Source organism: Haematobia irritans, chromosome 5 (assembly GCF_050003625.1).
Source record: "Haematobia irritans isolate KBUSLIRL chromosome 5, ASM5000362v1, whole genome shotgun sequence".
NCBI lineage: Eukaryota > Metazoa > Arthropoda > Insecta > Diptera > Muscidae > Haematobia > Haematobia irritans.
The window spans coordinates 43974020-43997660 of record NC_134401.1 but is presented as its reverse complement, the minus strand read 5'-3'; the positions used below and the strand labels follow the sequence as shown (position 1 = coordinate 43997660).

General features: G+C 29.0%; 1 protein-coding gene and 1 long non-coding RNA gene across 2 annotated transcripts; both read right to left on the bottom strand.

Moving 5' to 3' along the window:
• Positions 1-1720: 1720 nt before the first annotated feature.
• On the bottom strand, positions 1721-16414 carry LOC142240921 (dynein regulatory complex protein 1 homolog). The gene is made up of 8 exons (XM_075312670.1): positions 16128-16414; positions 15900-16063; positions 14997-15835; positions 11364-11523; positions 9701-9921; positions 9450-9623; positions 9250-9377; positions 1721-2043 (listed from the first exon to the last, which is right to left on the bottom strand). Exons 1-8 carry the CDS (start codon positions 16313-16315, stop codon positions 1806-1808), a joined length of 2112 nt encoding a protein of 703 aa, XP_075168785.1. The 5' UTR covers positions 16316-16414; the 3' UTR covers positions 1721-1805.
• A 3074-nt stretch (positions 16415-19488) lies between these two features.
• Positions 19489-19923, bottom strand: LOC142241849 (uncharacterized). The gene is made up of 2 exons (XR_012723842.1): positions 19816-19923; positions 19489-19750 (listed from the first exon to the last, which is right to left on the bottom strand). It is a non-coding gene; the product is annotated as an uncharacterized LOC142241849 (long non-coding RNA).
• Positions 19924-23641: the final 3718 nt, after the last annotated feature.

Below are 23641 nucleotides of genomic sequence, written 5' to 3'. Positions count from 1 at the left end.
TTTCTATAGAAATGAAATTTTGACAAAATTTTCTATAGAAATAAAATTTTGACAAAATTTTCTATAGAAATAAAATTTTGACAAAATTTTCTGTAGAAATAAAATTTTTACAAAATTTTCTATAGAAATAGAATTTTGACAAAATTTTCTATAGAAATAGAATTTTGACAAAATTTTCTATAGAAGTAAATTTTTGACAAAATAATTTTTTTTTGTTTGGCACTTTCTTTATTGGTAAAATTTTCTGCAAATTTTGGCAGATTAGTTTTGGCTCGAGTGGCAACCGTGTCTACCACCCAATTGTATTACTTGAGTATTTGGAAGTAAAATTTCGTTCATAAATACATGGTGACCGAACTCTCATTTTCATTTCTCGAACATATATGTTATAAGGCACCCTACGAATTGAGATCCGGAGATTTTGGTGGCAATTGTGCAGTATAAATGAAGTGAGGAATCCCCTTTTTACAATAAGTTTGTCATTCCGTTTGTAACACATCAAAATATCGATTTCCGACTATATAAATATATATATTTTTGATCAGGGAGAAATTCTTCGACGATATAACCATGTCCGGCTGTCTGTCGTCCGTGATTACATCAGACGCTACAGTCTTCAATAATGAAGCAATCGTGCTGAAATTTTGCTCAAACTCGTCTTTTGTCTGCAGGCAGGTCAAGTTCGAAGATGGGCTATATCGGTCCAGGTTTTGATATAGTCCCCATATAAACCAACCTCCAGATTTGGGGTCTTGGGCTTATAGAAACCATAGTTTTTATCCAATTTGCCTGAAATTGGAAATCTAGAGCTATTTATGTTTTGGTATAGCCCCCATATAGACCGATCTCCCGATTTTAGTTCTTGGGCTTATAGAAACCGTAGTTTTTATCCAATTTGCCTGAAATTTGAAATCTAGAGGTATTGTAGGACCGCAAACACGTGTGCCGTAAAGGGTGAGTATCGGTCCATATTTTAGTATAGCCCCCATAAGACCGATCTCCCGATTTAACTGCTTGGGTTTCTAGAAACCGTATTTTTTATCCGATTTGGTATTTTAGACTCACAAAAACGCCTACATATAGACCGATTTCGCTTCTTGAGGGTATAGAAGGCGCACTGATCATGAAAATTGCTTGAATCTTAATATAAAATTTCCAGATTTTACTTCTTGTAATCATTTAAATAATAGGGGTAAAAATTCTACAGATTTTAGATTTCAAATTAAGGCGTTATTTCATCACTTGCTTGCAGACTTACAAGAGATTCCTCTAAAACTCAAACAAAAATGGTCCTTATAAATCCAGAATTAGATATAGTCTTCATATGTAATATCTTTAAATTTATCTTCGGGAAGTGTACTGGTTGAACTGCTCTGCTTGGGAAAATATCTGTCATCAAACCCCCTGGAATTTGAAAGGAAACTATAATATTTGATTCATGGTGGTGGGCATTTAAGATTCAGCCCGGCCGAATTTACTGCTGTATATACCTGTTAAACCTCTCTTGGTATGGCTATCTACAATTCGTCCACATGGCATGATTGCACAATCGTCCCCAATTGATTGTGCACTCATCCACAAAAATTGAATTTAAACATTGCTAGAAATATAAACCCGCAAAGGGAAACATTTTTTCCCACTCAACTTTCTACCCAGATGCCATAATTGCGCCATTGCCCCCAAAACCCCTATATAGATCCAGTCATTCAAAATCCAGATATTACCAAAAATCCAGTTTATTTTCTAAACCAAAAATAATACTTCGATGTGTTTCTTACAGTGCAATCAAATATTTCGCATCATATTTATAATTTCTGCAATAAATGTTTCAATTCAGCATTCTGTTTCTGCAAAAATACACATTCACTATCCAACTCGGAACGCTTTTTCAATACTTCCAGATAATGATTAAGGCCATGTTCAATCGTTTTCCAGACATTTTGTTTATCAACGGGCATGAATGTGGAAAATTGTTGCCAATACTTGCGTATTTGTTCCTCATCAAAAGACAAAAGATCAACATCGGTTTCGGTAGATGGAGTTCTGAAAAGATATAAGGAAATTAGAATTGTAGAACTTTACTAACAATATTCTTATTTGGCCAATTACTAAATAAATGTATCGATTAATTTGATTTGAATATCGAAGATTTCGCCAAAGTTTTTTGGTAGGCCAAAGAGCCGAAAAATTTAGTTCGTTGAGCTAAAAATAATCTCTGTACTTTATAAAAAATTTTGTCAACATTTTATTTACGTAGAAAATTTTGTCAAAATTTTCTTTCTATAGAAAATTTTGTCAATATTTTATTTCTATAGAAAACTTGCCAAGATTTTATTTCTATTGAAAATTTTGTCAAAATTTTGTTTCTATAGAAAATTTTGTCAAAATTTCATTTCTATAGAAAATTTTGTTAAAATTTTCTTTATATCGAAAATTTTCTTTATATCGAAAATTTTCTTTATATCGAAAATTTTCTTTATATCGAAAATTTTGTCATTTTTTCTTTCTATAGAAAATTTTGTGAAAATTTTATTTCTATTGAAAATTTTTTTAAATTTTTATTTCTATTGAAAATTTTGTAAACTTTTTATTTGTATTGAAAATTCTGTCAAAATTTTCTTTCTATAGAAAATTTTCTTTCTATAGAAAATTTTGTCACAATTTTATTTCTGTAGAAAATTTTGTTAAATTTTTATTTCTATTGAAAATTTTGTCAAAATTTTCTTTCTATAGAAACTTTTGTCAAAATTTTATTTCTGTAGAAAATTTTTTGAAAATTTTCTTTCAATAGAAAATTTTGTCAAAAATTTTTTCTATACAAATTTTTGTAAAAATTTTCTTTCTATTGAAAATTTTATCAAAATTATCTTTCTATAGAAAATGATTCAATTTGTAAGAGGAAATTTCCCAAATGTTTTCTCCATAAGGAGTTAGCATAAAGGGCCCAAAATTGAGTTATCTCTCCCAGCCAGATCTATACTAAAGGCTGTGGAAAGGTTCATTCGCCCGAACCGAAACATGTACAGTCCAGGCGTGTATAGATTGGTATCTGGCGCTTTCTTTTCAATGGCTCTATTAACCATGTTCCTTAATCTATATCTGTCCATAAAGCTCGAAAAATAATTGTATAATTAGATATAATGCATTTGGACGTCAATTGCCTGTTTCATTATCAGGCTAACATGAAATATAATAAAAATTTTATTTCTGTAGAAAATTTTGTCAAAATTTTATTTCTATAGAAAATTTTGTCAAAATTTTATTTCTATAGAAAATTTTGTCAAAATTTTATTTCTATTGAAAACTTTTTAAACTTTTTATTTCTATTGAAAATTTTGTCAAAAGTTTATTTCTGTAGAAAATGTTGTCAAAATTTTATTTCTGTAGAAAATTTTGTTAAAATTTTAGTTCTATAGAAAATTTTGTCAACATTTTATTTCTGTATAGAATTTTGTCAAAATTTTCTTCCCATGGAAAATTTTGTCAACATTTTTTTCCCATGGAAAATTTTGTCAAAATTTTCTTTCTGTAGAAAATTTTGTCAAAATTTTATTTCTATAGAAAATTTTGTCAAAATGTTATTTCTGTAGAAAATTTGGTCAAAATTTTATTTCTATAGAAAATTTTGTCAAAATTGTATTTCTATAGAAAATTTTGTCAAATTTTATTTCCATAGAAAATTTTGTCAAATTTTATTTCCATAGAAAATTTTGTCAAAATTTTGTTTCCATAGAAAATTTTGTCAAAATTTTGTTTCTGTAGAGAGTTTTGTCAAAATTTTATTTCTATAGAAAATTTTGTCAAAATTTTATTTCTATAGAAAATTTTGTCAAAATTTTTTTCTCGTTCGGTTAAACTACTCTTGTAGTTTAGTAAATGCAATGGGTTTAAAACTGAGATCAAAACAACAAATATGATTGAAGTACAAACCAACAATAACAATAAAAAAAGAAAGTGTCAAAATTTTCTTTCTATAGAAAATTTTGTGAAACTTTTCTTTCTATAGAAAACTTGTCAAAAGTTTATTTCTATTGAAAATTTTGTCAAAATATTCTTTCTATAGAAAATTTTGTCAAAATTTTATTTTTTATTACCCGTGTAAAAATTGGTGGATCTGCCCAGATATTATTAGATCTCCTGCCATATCTGATTAGATATGTAGGTAGGCAGATCTGGACAGATCCGAAAAATGGTAATATCTGATCAGATCTAATTCTAAAGGAATTAGATCTGACCAGATCTCAAATTTGGCCCACATCTAATTATATCTAATTTGATATATTTAGATGTTAATATATCTAGTTATATATAATTTTATCTACAAATTTCCAAAATTAGTGAAATTACAGTAATTAATAAAAAATATTTATTTTATGGTTTTATAATGAAAAGAGTATTTAATATTATAAGTTTGATCAAACATATGTACATTATATATATGTCTAGGTATAAAAGTCTACGAATTACAAAAAAAAACAACAACAGCAAAAACAAAATATATATACATAGCCACCAAGGCTTCTGGCATTTAAATTTCCCAAGGCGTTAGTACATTGCTCTCTGCAAACATTTCTTTAAATGAGTCTCGCAATTCCTTTATTTGGCTACTCGGAATGAAAACTCTGAAAAATATAAAATATACAGAAGAATTATCAGTCTAACATATTTAAAGATATATTTGCAAATAATACTTATACTTACCAAAATTTGCTTCTCGTACCCAATAATTTAAACCAGCGCCGTATTGAATGGTTTGTTCGAAGCTCCAAATACCATACTATGAATAATTGCACGGGATTGTATCCGGTTCACAATCCTAATCATCTCCAAATTTGTATTCTTTTTGAAATTGGATAATACTTCCTTCTATCGCAACTTCGGATATGGCCTGGTCACAAATCTTTACGTTGCTCCGCTGTCATCTTTTAATCTTTTTCTGGACTACCACAAATCATCCTCCTAAAACAGAGAAAATATTCAATATATAAAAATAGGAACAAAACAATAAACTTACCTTCTCAAACTCCTTTATCTTCCTCGAAAAATGAGATTTTTATATGAAATAAAAATACGAAACTCGCATCAAATATTTGATATATTTTTTTTTTCAAATTTAATAACAACAGGCGTTGCTAATGGTGATAGTTATGGGGTGACATTTTTGAAAACGAAAAGACAGTTGTGTCTGAAACTTAAGCATTTTATGAAGACACTCCAAAATGGTATTTAAAAGGGTTTCTTGAAACTGTCACAACATATAAAGATTGTTTGGTTATGTTCACCACTTGTTTTGATGTGCGACCAAACATACGTGCTTGTAACCAAGTATAACCCGTTAGTATTCTCGTAACAAACACATTATTTTTACACACAAACATATACAAATATTTTTTTTATCCGTGTTACACAGCTGGTTCATGATTTAATGCGATATATATAATTAGATATGGAGGTATATATAGTATATATAATTAGATATGATGTCATATATGAAGATATATAATTAGATCTTACCAGATATGACTGATATAAATAGATATAACAACATATATAATGAGATCTTGAATCAGATCTAATCATATATAGCACTATACATAACATATCTCCGTAGATATATTTATATCTACAACCATATCTGAGCAGATATAATTATATATACTTTGATATTATTAGATATGATTAGATCTCTCTATTTTTACACGGGTATAGAAATTATTTATAGAAAATTTTGTCAAAATTTTATTTCTATAGAAAATTTTGTCAAAATTTTATTTCTATAGAAAATTTTGTCAAATTTTATTTCCATAGAAAATTTTGTCAAATTTTATTTCCATAGAAAATTTTGTCAAAATTTTATTTCTGTAGAAAATTTTGTAAAAATTTTATTTCTATAGAAAATTTTGTCAACAATTTCTTTCTATAGAAAACTTTGTCAAAATTTTCTTTCTTTTAAAAAAAATTTGTCAAAATTTTCTTTCTACCCGTGTAAAAATTGAGAGATCTAATCATGTCTAATAATATCAAAGTATATATAATTATATCTGCTCAGATATGGTTGTAGATATAAATAGATCTACGGAGATATGTTATGTATAGTGTTATATATGATTAGATCTGATTCAAGATCTCATTATATATGTTGTTATATCTATTTATATCAGTCATATCTGGTAAGATCTAATTATATATCTTCATATATGACATCATATCTAATTATATATACTATATATAGCTCCATATCTAATTCTATATATCGCATTAAATCATGAACCAGTTGTGTAACACGGATAAAAAAATATTTGTATATGTTTGTGTGTAAAAATAATGTGTTTTTTACGAGAATACTAACGTGATATACTTGGTTACAAGCGCGTATGTATGGTCGCACATCAAAACATGTGGTGAACATAACCAAACAATCTTAATATGTTGTGACAGTTTCAAGAAACCCTTTTAAATATCATTTTGAAGTGTCTTCATAAAATGCTTAACTTTCAGACACAACCGTCTTTTTGTTTTCAAAAATGTCACCCCATAACTATCACCATTAGCAACGCCTGTTGTTATTAAATTTGAAAAAAATATATATCAAATATTTGATAATGCGAGTTTCATATTTTTATTTCATATAAAAATCGAATGTCTTCTCATTTTTCGAGGAAGATAAATGAGTACGAGAAGCTGTGGTAAGGTAAGTTTATTTTTTGTTCCTATTTTTATATATTGAATATTTTCTCTGTTTTAGGAGGATGAATTTGTGGTAGTCCAGGAAAAGATTAAAAGAAGACAGCGGAAGACAACGTAAAGATTTGTGACCAGGCCATATCCGAAGTTGCGATAGAAGGAAGTATTTTCCAATATCAAAAAGAATACAAATTTGGAGATGATTTTCATTGTGAACCGGATACATTCCCGTGCAATTAGTTATAGTATGGCATTTGGAGCTTCGCACAAACAATTCAATACAGCGCTGGTTTAAATTATTGGGTACGAGAAGCAAATTTTGGTAAGTATATGTATTATTTGCAAATATATCTTTAAATAGACTGATAATTCTTCTGTATATTTTATATTTTTCAGAGTTTTCATTCCGAGTAGCCAAATCAAGGAATTGCGAGACTCATTTAAAGAACTGTTTGCAGAGAGCAATGTACTAACGCCTTGGGAAATTTAAATGCCAGAACCCTTGGTGGCTATGTATATATTTTTGTTGTTTTTTAATTCTTAGGCTTTTATACCTACACCCTTACAAAAAATCGCTTCTGTAACATATACTCCCAAACATATTTTGCTTCAAGCATATACATTTTTGGGTATTGCCCAAACATTTATATGTTTGATCTCTTCCAATATATAATATGTTTGAAAGCATATTGGTCTAAACAATATATGTTTGGATAGTCTAAGTTCCAAACATTTTGTATTTTTGCATCCAAATTCAATAATGTTGTCTTCCAAAAAACAATATATTATTATGTGAACATACAATACGTTTGGAAGCATTTTGCACCCAAAAATATTATATGCCTAAAAAAAATTCTCCCAAACAATATTGTGCTCAAAATTTTATTTATTTATTTATATATTTACAATCATAATGAATTATGAAAATAAACAGGTAATATAGGTGCTAACAACATAGGTTTTCGACCTGAATGCTCAAAATTTTGTTTCTGCCTAATTGTATATTCCCCCACATCTTTCTCACTTCCACGAGATTTTTTAGTTCTTAGCACTTTTTTCTGTGATACAAACATTGTAGAAGAAATTATTCAATTTTATGATTTTTTTATTTTAATTTTACCTTTTGCCGGACGGGGATTCGAACAGCGGACCACACAGTTTGTAAGGATCAAAGAAGTAGTAGATCAATTGCCCAAGGAAAAATAAAATGTTAATTTTGTAATAACAAGCAACAACCACCAACTTAATTCAATATCGCTCCCTGTCAAATAGCGCTCCAAGCTACTAAACACATATATGTTTATAGGCTATTTCTAAATTAATATATGTTTGCATCCAAGCATATTATATTTACAAACATTTTATGTCCCAAACATAATATGTTCTAACATATTAACATATATGTCCCAAACATGTTATGCTAGTTTATGAACATTATATGCTTGCACTCAAAAATGTTGTGTTTAAAAATTTGTGTTCCAAATATATAATGTTTATAGCCAAACATATGAAAAACAGTCTTTTTCAACCGTGTAGACATATATATAATGTACATATGTTTGATCCAACTTATAATATTAAATACTCTTTTCATTATAAAACCATAAAATAAATCTTTTTTATTAATTACTGTAATTTCACTAATTTTGGAAATTTGTAGATAAAATTATATATAATTAGATATATTAACATCTAATTATATCAAATTAGATATAATTAGATGTGGGCCAAATTTGAGATCTGATCAGATCTAATTCCTTTAGAATTAGATCTGATCAGATATTACCATTTTTCGGATCTGTCCAGATCTGCCTACATATACTATCATATCTAATCAGATATGGCTGGAGATCTAATAATATCTGGCCAGATCCACCAATTTTTACACGGGTATAGAAAATTTTGTCAAAATTTGATTTCCGTAGAAAATTTTGTCAAAATTTTATTTCTGTAGAAAATTTTGTCAACATTTTATTTCTATAAAAAATTTTGCCAAAGTTTTATTTCTATAGACAATTTTGTCAAATTTTTCTTTTTATAGAAAATTTTGTAAAAATTTTCTTTCTATAGAAAATTTTGTGAAAATTTTATTCCTGTAGAAAATGTTGTCAAAATTTTATTCCTGTAGAAAAGGTTGCCAAAATTTTATTTCTATTGAACATTTTGTAAAATTTTTATTTCTATTGAAAATTTTGTAAAATTTTTATTTCTATTGAAAATTTTGTAAAATTTTTATTTCTATTGAAAATTTTGTAAAATTTTTATTTCTATTGAATATTCTGTCAAAATTTTATTTCTGTAGAATATTTTGTCAAAATTTTATTTCTATAAAAAATTTTGCCAAAATTGTATTTCTATAGACAATTTTGTCAAAATTTTCTTTCTATAGAAAATTTTGTCAAAATTTTATTTCTGTAGAAAATTTTGTCAAAATTTTATTTCTGTAGAAATTTTTGTCAAAATTTTATTTCTATAGAAAATTTTGTCAAAATGTGGCAGCCGTGGTATCAATTCTGCAAAATCTTTAAACTTAGTCCATTTGATCTTACGTCATATATGACTTACTTCTTCGTTTCCACAATATTTCCCGATTTTTTATTAATTTGTTGGCGAGTGAATTCATTGAGGGCAGTTAACACTAAGGCAGGTTCCATAACCAACATATGATTGGAACAAGGCGATGATATAGAGCTCTGAAAATACAAATAAATTCAAAACAATCTGTATATATGGTATTCTATATAATTCTTAATTTCTATACAAACCTCTGATGAACTCTCTAATTGATCTTCTTGCCTTTCGCCATTTTCCTTTCGAAAGGAATAAAATGATTTTAGAGATTTTGATGCCAAACCATTTGAACAATTTGGACACCAAGAATAGGGTTCGAAATAGGTCACTAAACTTGAAACGACATCTATATCGGTAATGTGTAAAGCCTAAAAGGAAAAGTTTTAGGGAAAAATCAACCCATTATTGATATTTCAAGTTAAAAAAAAAAACTTTTGAAGCTTACCGAAAATATATTCTCTATTCTAACCAAGCATTTTTCTTCATCTGTATAGGGTTTCAGTATTTGCAATAATCTCTCTTCTACCAAAAATCCAGCACGATCTGATATTTTCTGCAATATATCATTCAATTGTCTTTGATTTACCCTCTTTGGGATCTGTGGACTATCTGGTGTCAGACGATTTCTATTTCGAGAATATGCCGAAGGTGTTTTAGGTTTCGATGCTAAAAGGGGAAAAGATATTGTTGATTAAAAAGAAAAACTTCTTTTGGCCTTAAATATGTGTCCTAGCGCGAAAAGGACCTTAATTCGTGACCACACTCAAAAAAATGAAAAATCCACCCAAATCCTAAAAAAAATGAATTTTTTATATGAAAAACATATTTTGGTCATATCTCCTAAACTCAGCGTCCTATAGTGAAAATTAGTTTAATTCGTGACCACCCTCCAAAAAATTTAAAAATCCTCCCAAGTCCTAAAAAAATAGAAATTTTTATATGAAAAACTTCTTTTCGCCATATCTCCTAAACTCAGTATCCTAAAGCGAAAAGGACTGGAATTCGTGACCCAAAAAATTGAAAATTTCTTCCAAATCTTAAAAAAAAAACTTTAAACTAGAAAACTTTAACTCGTGACCACCTCCAAAAAAATTAAAAATCCACCCAAATCCTAAAAAAAATTTAAATTTTTTATGAAAAACTTTAGATATGCGAAAGAAACTTCTTTTGTCCATATCTCCTTAAATATGCGTCTTAGAGCGAAAATGACTTTAATTCGGACTCTAAAATTTAAAAATCCACCCAAACCCAAAAAAATTAAAATTTTTTATGAAAAACTTCTGTTGGCCATATATCCTTAGATATGCGTCTTAGAGCGAAAAGGACTTTAATTCGTGACCACCCCCAAAAAATTGAAAAATTCACCCAAATCCTAAAAAAATTGAAATTTTTATATGAAAAACTGTTTTGGCCATATCTCCTTAAATATGCATCCTAGAGCGAAAAGGACTTTAATTCGTGACCACCCTCAAAAAATTGCAAAATCCACCCAAATCCTAATGAAATTTTTATATGAAAAACTTCTTTTGGCCATATCTCCTAACCTAAGCGTCCTAGAGCAGAAAGGACTTTAATTCGTGGCCACCTTCAAAAATCCCAAACAAATAGAAATTTTGAGATATGAACAGTCCTTATTCCAAAAGCAAACATACGATTAATTGTCGACGACTATTTTTTTCCAGTAGACGCCATCCACCACCGATGGCAAAAATTGAGTTTCACCTGCCGTCGACAAAAATGGGTCGACCTCATCCTCAGGTCTATACTAAATACTATCAGTTCATCAGTTAAAGTGTCACCGCAGAATGTACAAACTTAAAGCCGACAAAAATTAGTCGTCTTCAATATCTGCTTGTGAGCGTTATATTCCCTTCTGTTCCGAAATTCGGAATTGAACATCGCAAAATTTTCGTTTGGTTATAATTTCATAACCCTTAAATCTTGGTAATATAGTTCTCTTTAATGAGAAAATCAAATTAAAATTGTATAGTAGTCAATTTTTTCGTTACAAAAAAAAAAAATAAATTCTCGCGATTTGCGATACCGAATATGGGAACATGGGGGATTATTTTAATCACTATATAAGAATCTATCCGAAAAAAACTCACCACTTGTTTTACTCTTCGTATAGTCCAATTTATCCAAATCGATCTGAGGTTTCTCCCAACGTCGTGCTAATTGTTGTTCATATAATATACGATCAATTTCCCAAACTTTGGTTAGCATATTTTTAATTTCCTTGAAATGCATGCTCCAGACTTTGGTGAACTAAGAGAAAAAAGTAAATAATTAATAATAAAAATTTACTCTTAGAAAATTAAATGTGAGCAAATGAGAAAAATTGCTAACCACTTTAGAAATGGGCCTCTTTTTAGGATGTAGAACGAATTCGCAAAAAGCTTTTCTATGCTATCGTTGGGCAATTGCTTTTTATTTCTATAGGCATTTTTGTGAAAATATTTTCTATAAAAAATTTTGTCAAAATTTTATTTCTATAGAAAATTTTGTCAAAATTTTATTTTAATAGAAAATTTTGTAAAAATTTCTTTTCTACAGAAAATTTTGTGAACATTTTATTTGTATAGAAATTTTTGTCAACATTTGTTTTCTATAGAAATAAATTTTCCACAAAATTTTCTATAGAAATAAAATTTTGACAACATTTTCTTTCTATAGAAAATTTTGTAAAAATTTTATTTCTATAGAAAATTTTGTCAAAATTTTATTTCTATAGAATATTGTTGTAAAAATTTTACTTCTATAGAAAATTTTATGAAAATACTATTTCCATAGAAAATTTTGTCAAAATTTTATTTCTCTAGAAAATTTTGTCATAATTGTATGTCTATAGAAAATTTTGTAAAAATTGTATTTCTATAGAAAATTTTATTTCTATAGAAAATTTTGTCAAAATTTTATTTCTATAGAAATTTTTGTAAAAATGTTATTTCTATAGAAATTGTTGTAAAAAATTTATTTTAATAGAAAATTTTATGAAAATTTTATTTCCATAGAAAATTTTGTCAAAATTTTATTTCTATAGAATATTTTGTCAAAATTTTATTTTTATAGAAATTTTTGTAAAATTTTTATTTCTATAGAAATTTTTGTAAAAATTTTATTTCTTTAGAAAATTTTATGAAAATTTTATTTCCATAGAAATTTTTATCAAAATTTTATTTCTATAAAAATTTTGGTAAAAATTGTATTTTTATAGAAATTTTTATAAAAATTTTATTTCTATAGAAAATTTTGTGAAAATTTTATTTCTATAGAAAATTTTGTGAAAATTTTATTTCTATAGAAAATTATGTGAAAATTTTATTTGTATAGAAATTTTTGTCAACATTTGACTTCAATAGAAATAAAATTTTCACAAATTGTTCTATAAAAAAATTTTGACAACATTTTCTTTATATTGAGATTTTTTGTCTTCACGCCCTCTTTTTCAGCATTTCCTCTTTCATAGTGTCAAAATTGTATTTCTATACAAAATTTTGTGAAAATTTTATTTCCATAGAAAATTTTGTCAAAATGTTATTTCTATAGAAATTTTTATAAAAATGTTATTTCTATAGTAAATTTTGTCAAAATGTTATTTCTATAGAAATTTTTGTCAAAAATTTATATCTATAGAAAAGTTGGTCAAAATTTTATTTCTATAGAAAATTTTGTCAAAATTTTATTTCTACAGAAAATTTTGTCAAAATTTTATTCTATAGAAAATTTTGTTAACATTTTCTTTATATCGAAAATTTAGTCATTTTTTTCTTTATACGCATATTTTTTTCCTGGGTACTTTATTATAGCCTATCACATTGAGATTTTTTGTCTTCATGCCCTCATTTTCAGCATTCCCTTTTTCATAGTGTCAAAATTGTATTTCTATAGACAATTTTGTGAAAATTTTATTTCTATAGAAAATTTTGTAAACATTGTATTTCTATAGAAAATTTTGTCAAAATTTTATTTCTATACAAAATTTTGTGAAAACTTTATTTCCATAGAAAATTTTGTCAGAATTTTATTTCTATAGAAAATTTTGTCATAATTGTATTTCTATAGAAAATTTTGTTAAAATTGTATTTCTATAGAAAATTCTATTTCCATAGAATATTTTGTCAAAACTTTATTTCTATAGAAAATTTTATGAAAATTTTATTTCCATACAAAATTTTGTCAAAATTCTATTTGTATAGAAATTTTTATAAAAATTTTATTTTTATAGAAATTTTTGTAAAATTTTTATTTCTATAGAAATTTTTGTAAAAATTTTATTTGTATAGAAATTTTTGTGAACATTTTATTTCTATAGAAAATTATGTGAAAATTTTATTTGTATAGAAATTTTTGTCAACATTTGATTTCTATAGAAATAAAATTTTCTATAGAAATAAAATTTTCTATAGAAATAAAATTTTGACATTTTCTTTCTATACGCATATTTTTTCCTGGGTACTTTAATTTAGCCTATCATATTGAGATTTTTTGTCTTCACGCCCTCTTTTTCAGCATTTCCTCTTTCATAGTGTCAAAATTGTATTTCAATATAAAATTTTGTGAAAATTTTATTTCCATAGAAAATTTCGTCAAAATTTTATTTCTATACAAAATTTTGTGAAAATTTTATTTCTATAGAAAATGATGTCAAAATTTTATTTCTATAGAAAATTTTGTCAAAATTTTATTTCTATAGAAAATTTTGTCAAAATTTTATTTCTATAGAAAATTTTGTCAAAATATTATTTCTATAGAAAATTTAATTTCCATAGAAAATTTTGTCAAAATTTTATTTCTATAGAAAATTGTTTCAAAATTTTATTTCTATAGAAATTTTTGTAAAAATTTTATTTCTATAGAAATTGTTGTAAAAACTTTATTTCTATAGAAAATTTTGTCAAAACTTTATTTCCATAGAAAATTTTGTCATAATTTTATTTCTATAGAAATTTTTGTAAAAATTTTATTTTTATAGAAATTTTTGTAAAAATTTTATTTCTACAGAAAATTTTATTTCTATAGAAAATTTTGTTAAAATTTTATTTCTATAGAAAATTATGTGAAAATTTTATTTGTATGGAAAATTATGTCAAAATTTTATTTGTATAGAAAATTTTGTGAAAATTTTATTTCTATAGAAAATTTTGTGAAAATTTTATTTCTATAGAAAATTTTGTGAAAATTTTATTTCTATAGAAAATTTTGTAAAAATTGTATTTCTATAGAAAATTTTGTCATTTTTTTCTATAGAAAATTTTGTGAAAATTTTATTTCCATAGAAAATTTTTGAAAATTTTATTTCTATAGAAAATTTTGTCAAAATTGTATTTCTATAGAAAATTTTTTCAAAATTTTATTTCTATAGAAAATTTTGTCAAAATTTTATTTCTATAGAAAATTTTGTAGAAATATTATTTCTACAGAAAATTTTGTGAAAACTTTATTTCTATAGAAAATTATGCCAAAATTTTATTTCTATAAAAAAATTTATGAAAATTTTATTTGTATAGAAATTTTTGTCAACATTTGATTTCTATAGAAAATTTTGTCAACATTTTATTTCTATAGAAAATTTTTTAGAAATGTTATTTCTATAGAAAATTATGTCAAAATTTTATTTCTATAAAAAATGTTGTGAAGAAGTTTTTCCTGGGTACTTTACATTGAGCTTTTTTGTCTTCACGCCCTATTTTTCAGCATTCCCTCTTTCATAGCGACCTCCAATTCACCATGTCACTTACCTTATTCCTATTACTCTTACGAAAATGTTCCGATTTCAATTGAAGATCATTAATGCTGCCATGCAATTTCTGTATGTCCTGAGTCAAACGTTCCATAATCTGGCGATTATTTTGTTTCAAAGCTTCCAACTTTTTTCTCAACGACACAATGGACTCATTAAATTTAGCCACACGCCTCTTTTGCTGATTATTAATAATTATATTCTCCTCATTTCTCTTTTGTAGAACTTGATAGTTATAATCGATTTTCTCCGAGTTCATAAGGATATTGGCACGTGTCTTGCGTATTTCCAATTCCAACATTTCAGCATCTTTCTCCAGGCGTATACGTGTGGCCCTGGTTATTTCCTCTTGTTTTTGGCGTATTTTTTCCAAGTCCTCCGTATAGAGTTCTTGTTTCTCTTTGACTATGAGCATTTTAACAGTTTCCTTCAAGCATAAATGTTCATAGACCGTATACCATTTATCCATGGAGGCTTTGTGTAGTTTCTTCTTTTCATTATCTATGGTTTCCTGCAGCTCAAAGAGATTTTCCTTATAGGACTTTTTGAGAAGTTCAATTTGATCATCGACCCTCTCCACCAGGAAGCATACATCCTGGGATTGTTTATCTTGATCGGCCACATATTTGGCATTGATACGTTTAAGTTCCATTTGACATTTGGCTATAATTTGATCTTTGCTCTCTATCATTTGGGCTATATTTTCACGTTGTTTTTGCATTTCCTCAAATATGGCCATGGGTTCACGCATTTCATTCATTTCCAACCATTTGGCATTGATTTCATCGAAAAGTTTTAAGGTTTCCGCTGCTTCTTTTTGTAAATCATTTTGGAGATCTGCGAGGGGAGCAAACCAAACATGAAGACCTTCTTCTTGGTATTTCCTCTATTTCTAACTTACCTGCTTCTCTCTGTTGTTTACTACGACATTGCAATAACTCCTGTTGTTCATTGGCCGCTTTGATGTTATTAACCAATTCATTGCCAAACTCCAATAAATCCTCCAAACATTTATCACTTTTCTCCAATTGCAATTCAATGCCACTTTTCTCCTTACCCTGGGGCCTGAGAGCAAAAAAGAAAATTTCATTTTGAAAAACATTCCTGTGTTTCTTCCTCCATTACTTACAGGTCTTGTAATTTTTCCTGTAGGGTTTGCCACATTATTTTACTCCTACCATCGAAATGATGTGGCATATTTCCCTCATTATCACCATCTCCTTTCTTTCCCTTATAGGGAATGAATCCAGTTTGTAGGCTATCTTCTGATTCTTCCTCTTTCACCCACGTATCATCTTCCGTTTTACACTTATCCATTTTTTGTTTTCAAACAAATCAAACAGTATACTCGCAAAAATAAAATTTCTTAAATAAATATTTTGTATAATCACATATCCTTTGTTGAAAATTAACTTTCATTCGATAACCATAGTTACCGTTGTTTATTTTGAAAAGGCTCCAAATGTTTAAATATGGCAATGCTTTTTACAACGGAAACCACAATGAAATACAGAAATGCCAGATGTCATATAAATAGAATTGCCATATTGGCATTTTGGACATAAGTACAGACACCAACCCGCTTGTTTGGTGAATGGAGAGAATACGAGCTATACTCAAATGTAGATGGCAGTGTCGTAAATGTGTACCCTGCCAGCATTTCAAAGAGGACAACACTTGAGAAATTATTGCTAATGTATTGAATTTTACTGTTGAGGGTAATGTTTTTTGTTGAGAACGCGATATTCTCAAGAATTTCGCAACTTGAATATTATGCTATGTTCCCACCGACTCGTTTTCCTTATTCGTTTTTTCCAAAACATTTCAACGTTCACACCGGGTTGAGATGTATTAGTTTGAGAGTTACCATGGAAACTAGAAATTCAGATTTACTCCAAATTCACATATATGCAACTTATGTCCAAATAATTACCGCGAGCGCAAAGGGAAAACATTTTTATATTATTTTCACATGTCCATATTCTTAAACGCCTTTGTTATACCCTCCATCATAGGATGGGGGTATATTAACTTTGTCATTCCGTTTGTAACACATCGAAATATTGCTGTAAGACCCCATAAAGTATATATATTCTGGGTCGTGGTGAAATTCTGAGTCGATCTAAGCATGTCCGTCCGTCCGTCCGTCTGTTGAAATCACGCTAACTTCCGAACGAAACAAGCTTTCGACTTGAAACTTGGCACAAGTAGTTGTTATCGATGTAGGTCGGATGGTATTGAAAATGGGCCATATCGGTCCACTTTTACGTATAGCCCCCATATAAAGGGACCCTCAGATTTGGCTTGTGGAGCCTCTAACGGAAGCATATTTCATCCGATCATTTGGTATATGGTGTTTGTATATGGTCCATAATTATATATAGCCCCCATATAAACCGATCCCCAGATTTAGCTTGCGGAGCCTCAAAGAGAAGCAAATTTCATCCGATCCATCTGAAATTTTGTACATGATGTTGGTATATGGTCTCTAACAACCATGCAAAAATTGGTCCACATCGGTCCATAATTATATATAGACCCCATATAAACCGATCTCCAGATTTGGCTTGCGAAGCCTCAAAGAGAAGCAAATTGCATCCGATCCGGCTGAAATTTGGTACATGGTATTGGTATATGGTCTCTAACAACCGTGCAAAAATTTGTCCACATCGGTCCATAATTATATATAGCGCCCATATAAACCGATCCCCAGATTTGGGTTGCGGAGCCTCAAAGAGAAACAAATTTCATCCGATCCTCCTGAAATTTGGTACATGATGTTGGTATATGGTCTCTAACAACCATGCAAAACTTGGTCCACATCGGTTCATAATTATATATAGCCCCCATATAAACAGATCCCCAGATTTGGCTTGCGAAGTCTCCAAGAGAAGCAAATTTCATCCAATCCGGTTGTAATTTGGAACATGGTGTTAGTATATGATCTTTAACAACCGTGCCAGAATTGGTCCATATCGGTCCATAATTATATACAGCCCCCATATAAAACGTTCTCCAGATTTGACCTCCGGAGCCTCTTGGATGAGCAAAATTCATCCGATCCGGTTCAAATTAGGAACGTGGTGTTAGTATATGGTCGCTAACAACCATACCAAAATTGGTCCATATCGGTTCATAATCATGGTTGCCACTAGAGCCAAAAATAATCTACCAAATTTTTTTTCTATAGAAAATTTTGTCAAAATTTTATTTCTATAGAAAATTTTGTCAAAATTTTATTTCTAGAGAAAATTTTGTTAAAATTTTATTCGGTTCATAATAAAATTTTCATCATAGTCAAAATTTTATTTCTATAGAAAATTTTGTTCAAATTTTATTCGGTTCATAATCATGGTTGCCACTCGAGCCAAAAATAACCTACCAAGATTTTATTTCTATAGAAAATTTTGTCAAAAGTTTATTTCTATAGAAAATTTTGTTAAAATGTTATTTCTGTAGAAATTTTTGTCAAAATTTTCTTTCTATAGAAAATTTTGTCAAAATTTTTATTTCTATAGAAAATTTTGTGAAAATTTTATTTCTATAGAAAATTTTGTTAAAATTTTATTTCTGTAGAAAACTTTGTCAAAATTTTATGTCTACTTTGTCAAACTGAATTATATACGTATTGGATCGATCTTTTTTGATTTAATATATACCACGTATGGACTTACATACAATTTAGAAGATGGTGTTAGGAGGTTTTAAGATACCTTGCCATCGGCAAACGTTACCGCAACTTAAGTAATTCGATTGTGGATGGCAGTGTTTAGAAGAAGTTTCTACGCAATCCATGATGGAGGGTACATAAGCTTCGGCCTGGCCGAACTTACGGCCGTATATACTTGTTTATACTTTTTTTCTATGAAACTTATTTCAATATTTTGACATATCCCAATAAACACAAACGTTTGAAAAATGCTAAATTTCAACAAGTTTTAAAACATTTTTTCAAAGGATTAGGGTAATATTCAAGTTGAGAAATTGTTGAGAAAATCGCGTTCTCAACAAAAAAACAGACATTATCCTCAACAGTGAAATTCAACACATTAGCAATAATATCTCAAGTGTTATCCTCAAATTGAAATGCATCGCTACTCAATAATTTGTCAAACAATTTTCGATGCGAGTCAAATTCAAAATTAACATCGTTGCAAATACTTTTCAACCTAAATTTGTATGAATGATATCCCAACTACAAATTGAAAGTCAAGGCCAAAATTCTATGAATTTTGTATAATTTATTCATTTTCATCAAAATAAAATATATAATAGTACACTACACTACATAATACACTACAATACCAATTGATAAATAATAATCTTATTAAACATATCAACAAATAAGAACAAAATAAAAACAAACAACAAAACTTTAAATATCTTAAACACTTTTGCATTGATAATTCGTTTTTCTTCCTTTTGGTGTCATAAAACAGCATTAAAATTTATTAACATGCGGGTAATTTGAAATTAGGAACGTACTGGACCGCGTGTTAGAATTGATTTCCAGCAGAAGGAATTCACAAAATATCCATTTTAAACTGATAATAGCATATGAATTAAACTGACGATGTGCTGCACATTTTCATCCAGAAGTTTTTTGATTTCAACAATTTGTTGTTTTTAACAATTTTAATTGGTTGCACTTGTAATGTTTCTGGAAACTTTTTATTGTCGATAAGCCACTCATTTTTCATTGGTCAGCTTCTTAATGTTTGCAAGAATGTAGCATCCAAAGATTTTAGTTTTCTGCAAAGAGATTTAAATTTAGTGACTTCTCTAAAATGTTGATTTAATTTTTCATATTGACGTACCAATTATTATAAACTATTTGAAACAGTTCCAGTTAATTGTCCACCATTTTTTCACCGGTCAGCTTTTTAATGTTTTCAAGAACGTTGAATCCATAATTTTAGTTTTCTGCAAAGAGATATACATTTACCCTGCCAACATTTTTTGAATTTGGGGGCGCTTCTGAGAATCCCCACTACGTCGAAAACAGTCGTATACGATATCCAAAACTCGTCGGAAAAGCGCCGTCACTATTGAGAAGTTGTACCACGCCAAGTTTACTACAAAAAAGTATCGCATGAGTGCAATTATTAGGTGCCTTTTTTAATAAATTTAGAACGACGCCAATAAGAGCCCCTTAAAATAATCAGAAAAAGTGCATTGTAAGATAGTTGTAAAAGAATCATTGTGGTCAAGTAAAACACGATTGTTTAGATGTTTATTAATTTTATTAAACATTTATAATTTTTCATAAATATAACATTTATACGACTATCACATCACATTTAGCATATTTTTATGCATTAATAAAAGATTGATGTTGAGTTACAAGTTGCAAATTACATGTTGTAGCGTCTATCAGCGAGTGATTTTAATCCCACTTTATTCCATTTGGAAAGTCAAAAATTTTTCACCTATGTACCTTTCACAATTTTAAGCGAAATAACTATGTTTTCAGCACTTCATTATCATATTTATTTAAATAAATTATAAGAAGCTAGTTGTGCTTGGTGTTTCACAAAATATAAAATGGCTCTTGTAACAATAGTGATGGCAAAATACTTTCATGCGAATAGTGATGGCAAAATACTATCACAGTTGGCGATTGTTGCACTGTCACTTACGAGTCTGTGGTAGCGATGAGGATGAAATGGAACTTTGAAATGTTGGCAGGGTAGTGACTTACTTAAAGTTTTATTTCATTTTTTATTTTCACTTACCTATTTTTATAAACTATTTGGTTATTTGTCTAAAATTTTCCATTTGTTTTTATTTCTTGCAATTGACCACGAACTTCGTTGCACAAATAAGTATTGAAAACCACATGGTTTTTTCGTTGCATTTTAGAGTAGTGTTTTGTCAAAGTTTTCTCACATTATCTTCAACACCTTTTCAAAGATTTCGTCAACATTTTGGCAAAATGGAAGTAATTCGCAAACAATTTGAAGATGTATTGAAGATGAGCTATTTCAAGTCAAGTTGAATTTATGTTGAAAATTATATTTACCCTCAAACTGAAAAGTTGTTGCATTTGAAAAACGCTCATCCTGTGTTTATTGGGGTATGTTATTCGGGGTATATTCCAAATTAGGTGGGTTCACATTCTAAAATTGACGTGTTTTGGAGGAAAACTTGTGTTTTGAACTTGTTTTTTAGTATGGCGAAAACGACTCGTTTTGAAGTGCTTATAAAGGGAAAACATTTCAAACCCCCAAACATGCTTGGTGAGAACACCGTATTAAACATTATTTGTAAACTCTTTTGCATAGATAATTCGATTTCCTTCCTGTTGGTGTCATAAAACTGAATGTAGCAACCAAAGATTTTAATTTTCTGCAAAGAGACTTAACCCTGCCAACATTTTTTGAATTTGACGGCGCTTCTGAGAATCCCCACCACGTCGAAAACGGTTGCATACGATATAAAAAACTCCTCGCAAAATCCCCGTCACTAATGAGAAGTTGTACCACGCAATTATAGTGCAATTATAAATTTAGAACGACGCCTATAATAGCCCCTTCAAACTATCAGAAAAGTGCATTTTAATATAAGGGCTGCTTTCTTTTTTACTGCGTTCGCACTAGACACAAAATCCTCGTAAACGAGGATTTTGGCCGAAATCTTCCTAGATCTCAGTAGTTTTGCAATATGCAAATATCAGCTGGCTCGTAGAGGATTTCAACAAAATCACTTTCAAAATCCCCTATACTGCCTTGTACAACTGTGGTTTTAGTTCTAAAAATGCACTTTTTGCAAACCTTGTTTTGCCCCAATTTTCCTTGAATGTGTGTGTGCGTGTTTCACCCATCACAGTTGTGTTTGTATTGATATATTTACAAACAGCTGTTAAATCCTCAAATCTACGAAATCTCGTTATTTTGCCATTCCGAACACTTGAGATTTGTAAAGAGATTTTGGTTCTAAATAACGAGATTTCTTATTGGCGTCTTTCTAAATGTATCGAGATGGGCACCTAATAATTGCACTCATGCGATACTTTTTTGTAGTAACTTGGCGTGGTACAACTTCTCAATAGTAACGGCGCTTTTCCGAGGAGTTTTAGATATCGTATACGACTGTTTTCGACGTAGTGGGGATTCTCAGAAGCGCCCCCAAATTCAACAAATGTTGGCAGGGTTGGCGTCCTTCGAAATTGATCTAAATAGGCATCTAATAATTGCACTGATGAGAAACTTTTTCGTAGTAACTTGGCGTGGTACAACTTCTCAATAGTGACGGCGCTTTTCCGACGAGTTTTTGATGTCGTATATGATTGTTTTCGAGGTAGTGGGGATTCTCAGAAGCGCCCCCAAATTCAAAAAATGTTGGCAGGGTAGTGATGGCAAAATACTTTTACGTACATTTTGTACTTTTTGATGCGTTTCCCCCCAAGATTATAGATTTGAGGAAGATGGGAGATTGGCTTGCGTCATACCAAATGTTGCAATTACCAGATTAGTTTAATACATGTTTGTAATCTTTTAGTTGTTTTTAGTTTTTATTTTTTAAATGAAAAATGTAATTTTCTTAATGAAACAATGTTAAATTTTAGGCAACAACAAAAAAATACTTTTTCCCTTTATGGAAATTTATTTCGTGCTCTTAATTTCTTTTTATTTGCATTTTAATGCTATGTCAATACTTGTCGTATACGCGTTTGGTTCGAGTATTAAACTAATGTGGTAAATGGTTTGATGTGCTCAGTAGCCAATCTCTCATCTTCCTTCCCTCAGAGTTGGTGATAGTTGTAGTATCACTTACGAGTCTGTGGTAGCGATGAGGAAGAAATGGAACTTTGAAATGCTGGCATGGTATTACCCTGTCAACATTTTTTGAATTTGGGGGCGCTTCAGAGAATCCCCACTACGTCGAAAACAGTCGTATACGATATCCAAAACTCCTCGGAAAAGCGCCGTCACTATTGAGAAGTTGTACCACGCCAAGTTACTACAAAAAAGTATCGCATGAGTGCAATTATTAGAAGCCCTTCTGGATACATTTAGAAGGACGCCGATAAGAGCCCCTTCAAACAATCAGACAAAGTGCATTTTAAGATAGTTGTAAAAGAATCATTGTGGTCAAATAAAACACGATTGTTTAGATGTTTATTAATTTTATGAAACATTTATAAATTCTCATAAATATAACATTTATACGGCTATCACATCAAATTTAACACATTTTTATGCATTAATAAGAGATTGATGTTGAGTTACAAGTTGTAAGTTAAATGTTGTAGCGTCTATCAGCCAGTACTTTTATTCCCAATGGAGGCAGCGTGTCTGGAAAAATATTTGAAAAACTATCACTTTATTCCATTTGGAAAGTCAAAAATTGTTCACCAATTTACTTTTCACAATTTTAAGCGTACCCTGCCAACATTTTTTGAATTTGGGGCGCTTCTGAGAATCCCCAGTACGTCGAAAACAATCATATACGATATCAAAAACTCGTCGGAAAAGCGCCGTCACTATTGAGAAGTTGTACCACGCCAAGTTACTACAAAAAGGTTTCGCATGAGTGCAATTATTAGGTGCCTTTATAGATCTATTTAGAATGACGCCAATAAGAGACCCTCCAAACAATCAGAAAAAGCACATTTTAAGATAGTGGTAAAAGAATCATTGT

Coding starts and splice junctions, on each gene's coding strand:
- LOC142240921 (XM_075312670.1), bottom strand. CDS start 16,315: ATGGATAAGTGTAAAACGGAAGATGATACGTGGGTGAAAGAGGAAGAA. Junction 9,922..11,363: donor TACGAAGAGTAAAACAAGTG/GTGAGTTTTTTT, acceptor TTCCCCTTTTAG/CATCGAAACCTAAAACACCT. Junction 9,378..9,449: donor AATTAGAGAGTTCATCAGAG/GTTTGTATAGAA, acceptor TTGTATTTTCAG/AGCTCTATATCATCGCCTTG.